Source organism: Saccostrea cucullata, unplaced genomic scaffold (genome assembly GCF_032062105.1).
Source record: "Saccostrea cucullata isolate Sc308-1 unplaced genomic scaffold, CSIRO_AGI_Scuc_v1 ctg720, whole genome shotgun sequence".
Lineage (NCBI taxonomy): Eukaryota > Metazoa > Mollusca > Bivalvia > Ostreida > Ostreidae > Saccostrea > Saccostrea cuccullata.
This window is the reverse complement of record NW_026923311.1, coordinates 188,085-192,367: the sequence shown is the minus strand read 5'-3', so window position 1 is coordinate 192,367 and position 4,283 is coordinate 188,085. Positions and strand designations below refer to the sequence as shown.

The 4,283-nt window shown below is 34.6% G+C and overlaps 1 protein-coding gene across 1 annotated transcript; it reads left to right on the top strand.

Annotated features, from left to right (window-relative positions):
* Nucleotides 1-391: 391 nt before the first annotated feature.
* LOC134263715 (angiopoietin-related protein 2-like) lies at nucleotides 392-3,561 on the top strand. Its single transcript, XM_062746096.1, has 6 exons — nucleotides 392-506; nucleotides 1,106-1,270; nucleotides 1,407-1,549; nucleotides 1,777-1,873; nucleotides 1,976-2,140; nucleotides 3,260-3,561. The coding sequence occupies exons 1-6, from the start codon at nucleotides 392-394 to the stop codon at nucleotides 3,559-3,561; spliced, it is 987 nt and encodes a 328-aa protein (XP_062602080.1).
* The last annotated feature ends 722 nt before the right edge of the window (nucleotides 3,562-4,283 follow it).

Sequence of the window (4,283 nt, the reverse complement as noted above, 5' to 3'; positions counted from 1 at the left end):
CGTGAATGTTGCTCTAATATTAATAATATATCTAAATAATATTTTAATATAAATAAAATCCATAAATGTAAAGAAGATTTGAAAATTATGATTTTGTTATGAAGTAGAAAAACGTGTTTAATATGTTTAAGAGTTAATTGCTTCTGAAATTTATGGCATGTTAATACATTTTATCAATTGGCTAAGTACGTGTACTATTTGAGTATCTATCTGCTTCTTTTAGGACTACTTTATTAACATCACCAACATTACCACGAAATGTATATTAATGAGAGCTAATAGGTTCAATGTGACTTCTATTGCTCTTTTATTATACTTTACTTTCAAGAAACAAATTATTAATAAAAACATGCATTTTATATCAAATTCTTGAAAAAATTAATAATTAAATATGGTTACGTCTCAGTTGTTAGAAGGTGGTTGTGAAGACTATGTTCACCAGTGTAACGAACATCAAATGTGTTCTATTGATGCTGTAACAGGGGAGCCGTACTGTGAAATTTCAGGTAACTTTTATTTCTCTTTTATGAAGTGTGACAGAAATAAAGATGAGCACCACAGGCACCTGGCGTTATTTATTTTTCTGTTGATCTGTCCACAAAAATGTAGCCATAACTTTTGAGTGGATGGGGTTATGGGTTTCATATTTCAGAGGTGTGTTTCTTGTGACAAGGCCATTCTTTGGGTACAACCGAATTTGACCTCGTGACCTTGACCTTGGAGTCTGACTCATTTTACCAAAAATTTTCGAACTTTTAACCTGGCACTAACTTTGGAATACAGAGTTGGTGGTAGGGTTTTCGTGGTTTTAATGGATTTAAAATTAGTTGACATCTTGACCTTGACCTTAGAGTTGGAATCACTATTTAAAACAACTTTGACCAAGACCATAACTTTTAAACCATTAGTACTAGAGCTTTCATATTTCACAGATGTATACATTGTGACAAAACCTTTCTCTGGATATCAATAATTTTGACTTGACCCTAGAGTTTGACTTGCATTTGAGAAACTTGTAAAAAGAAGTTAAAAGAATATACATTGTATATCAATTATTAAAGGATTCCCAAGGTAGAGAACCTGACGTTTTATTTTATCATTGCAGATTGTGGGGGTAGACCATCTGTTGAACAGGGATATATTATGCACTACGTGAACAGTGCCGTTGATAGTACTGCAAAGCTAGCCTGTAGTGAATTTTACGAAACTGAGTACGGTCACGCTGTATGTACGGAGAAGGGAGAATGGAACATATCCATTGCCTGTAAAGGTAAAAAAAAAAAATCAAATTTTATAAAGCTCAATTTTATTTAATACAGGCCGCTTTTTCTGCTTTAGTAATGTGTAGAAGTGACGTTAATGTCGTTATATATGCATAATAAGCGCATATTTTGATATATTTTAAGCGCCCCGAGACTGTCAGAGACTGAAATACCTTTTCCGTGATGCTAAATCTGGAGTTTACGATATAGCTCCTGTGGAGACCTATGTCATACAAGCATATTGCGAAATGGACGTTCATTTACCCGGAATCCCTCGCGGATGGACGGTAAAGTAACATAGTTTATTTAATGTAACAGTATCTACAATGTAATTTTTTTAACATTTATTTTCAATAAAGCTTTTTTTAAAAATTCATATTGTTATCTTTACTAGTGATTCATGTATCAAGAGAGAATGTCATATTTTTAAGAACGAATTTCTTACCTTTTCTATGATCAATCAAAATCATACAGGACTATAGAAAAGTTGAATTATTAATGTGAGTTATTGTAGGTGATACAAAGACGTATGGATGGAAGTGTGTCCTTTAATCGCACATGGGATCTATATGAAAGAGGCTTTGGAATTCCCTCTGGAGAACACTGGCTAGGTTAAATCGAATCAATGTTTGTTGAATTGTTAGAATAGATTTGTGCTGCACTTAACAAAATATAATTTTACGTTTTATGTAAATTTCTGATTTAATATTTAGGGAATAGTGTCATCCACAATCTTCTAAGAAATAGAGGATCCTTTCTTCTTGTGATGGTGAAGTTTCAATATGAGGAATGGAAATTTGCACTATACACTCAGTTTATGGTTGATGGTTCTGACCTTCAGTATAAATTGTCCTTTGGTCAGTGCTTTGGAAATGCAAGTAAGAAATATTCAAGTACCAAATTGGTTCAAAAAGAGAATTAAAGACCACCGGCACCGGGGGGGGGGGGGGTTATATGATCAAACTATTTTTCCGATACAAATGGGGAAGATGGTGCCGCATTCTGAGAGATGTTCAAGAACCTGTCTGGATAATATGTTTATGTATTAAATCTCTTAATTTTTCGAATTCATGAACAGGATGAAAGGATCACAAAAGGAGATGGGTGAACTTAAAGTGCAAAAAACCCACAAGCTTCAGATATATAAAAATCATATTCAAATTGTGATTTTATAGTATTTAGAGTAAAGTTCTCATTACTGATTTTTGTAAAATCATGATAAACAAAAAGTTTTGAGGAAAATTTTTCGTTAAAATTTATTCTTTTATTAAGAAAAATAATGTGGTATCCATTGGGTTCGAACCCTGGCAATAAAAATCCTGAGTTGCATTCTCTATTGAGACTAGCACGCTAACCACTACGCTACACAAGTCCTGATGAAGTGTGGCATTTAAATCATGTTTGTGATATGACCATTGACTTAAGGGACTTCAAGTATTTCTCGAAAAGATACGAAAGTTATGTCATAAACTTATATTTTTAAGGTATAGTGGGTCATTGCTCCATAATTTTGGAAACCAAAATATGTATGTTTTTATGCCAACTTTGAGGGTTACCTTTCAAAAAAATGGAGAGAAGACCCACTCATATCGAAAAATAGTGTTATAGTGTGAAAAAAGGACTCGTTTTGTCCTCTTTCGTGTGTGTAAAATATTTCATAGGCAAATAACTTCAATTCTCATGAGATTTGTGCAAGTTGTAGAGATTTTACATAAAGTACACTTTAATGTTATGTGAAATATTAAGGAAAATTTTGATAAAATTGAGATTTAATTGTTCACCTTCATGTTTGTCGCACTATGGGCTTATCTCTCGTCATGTTCACCCATCTCCTTTAACGTCATTTTCTGTCAGTGCCTTTTAGGGTAAAAGTGCAATAGAAACCCTTCTCCCGCTTAGATTATGAATAAGGCAACACGATATTCAAAAACACTAAAAAAAATTCCGAAAACTTATTTTTTATCGGTAAAAAGTACATAAACTCTTTAAAATTCTAGGTAATGCCTTGGGAAATCAAGCAGGGAGTGGTCGTTATTTCGCCAATCAGACGAAATTTTCTACAATAGACCAGGACAATGACAAACTGACGGGCACTAACTGCGCCAAACAACAGGGCGGTGGGTGGTGGCACAACGCATGCTCGCTCTCAAACCTCAACGGAATTTTCTGCTCAACAATTTTAAGTTATAAATGGCTTTGCATGACTTGGGAACATGAAGATTACTTCGTCTACGGAGAAATGGAGTCGATTATGATGGTCCAGCGATATAACCTGCAAACTTTGTTGTCCCCCGCTTGAAAAGTGGGGGATATTAATTTGGGTTTGTCCGTCCGTCCGTCCGTCCGTCTTTCTGTCTGTCTGTAACGCTTTCGTTTCCACACGATATCTCGAGAACCCTTTGAGCTTTTGCAATGAAATTTAGCATAGCAACTCCCTGTGGACTAAAGAAGACCCCTATTGATTCTGAGGTCAAAAGGTCAAAGGTCAAGATCATAAATAAGCAATTACTGTCTGTAATAACACTTTCGTTTCCACACGATATCTCTAGAACCCTTTGAGCTATTGGAATGAAATTTTACATAGCAACTCCCTGTGGCCTAAGGAAGACCCCTATTGATATTGAGGTCAAAAGGTCAAAGTTCAAGGTCGTAAATTTATACATTCTGTCTGTGTGTAATACTATTATTTCCGAGCGATATTTCAAGAAGATTTTGAGCTTATGCAATGTAATTTTATATCAAAACTCCCTAGGACGTCTCTCGCCCCTCTCAAAGTGCCCCGCCCCGTTTGTTTTATTAGTATTTATAGTATTACATGTCGCTATTTTTAGCGCAGGGGCATGAGGAGAGTTATTGCGTATAAAACAGGTTCTCGGCGGGCTTTATGTTCTTATTACATCTATTAGAACTGTTTAATAACGGCTAAGTAAATCAAACACCATGGATTGTGTAAAATTTTGAGAATACCGAACATGAAAACATGAATATATATATGTATGTGACTTCACTTCTGCATATACT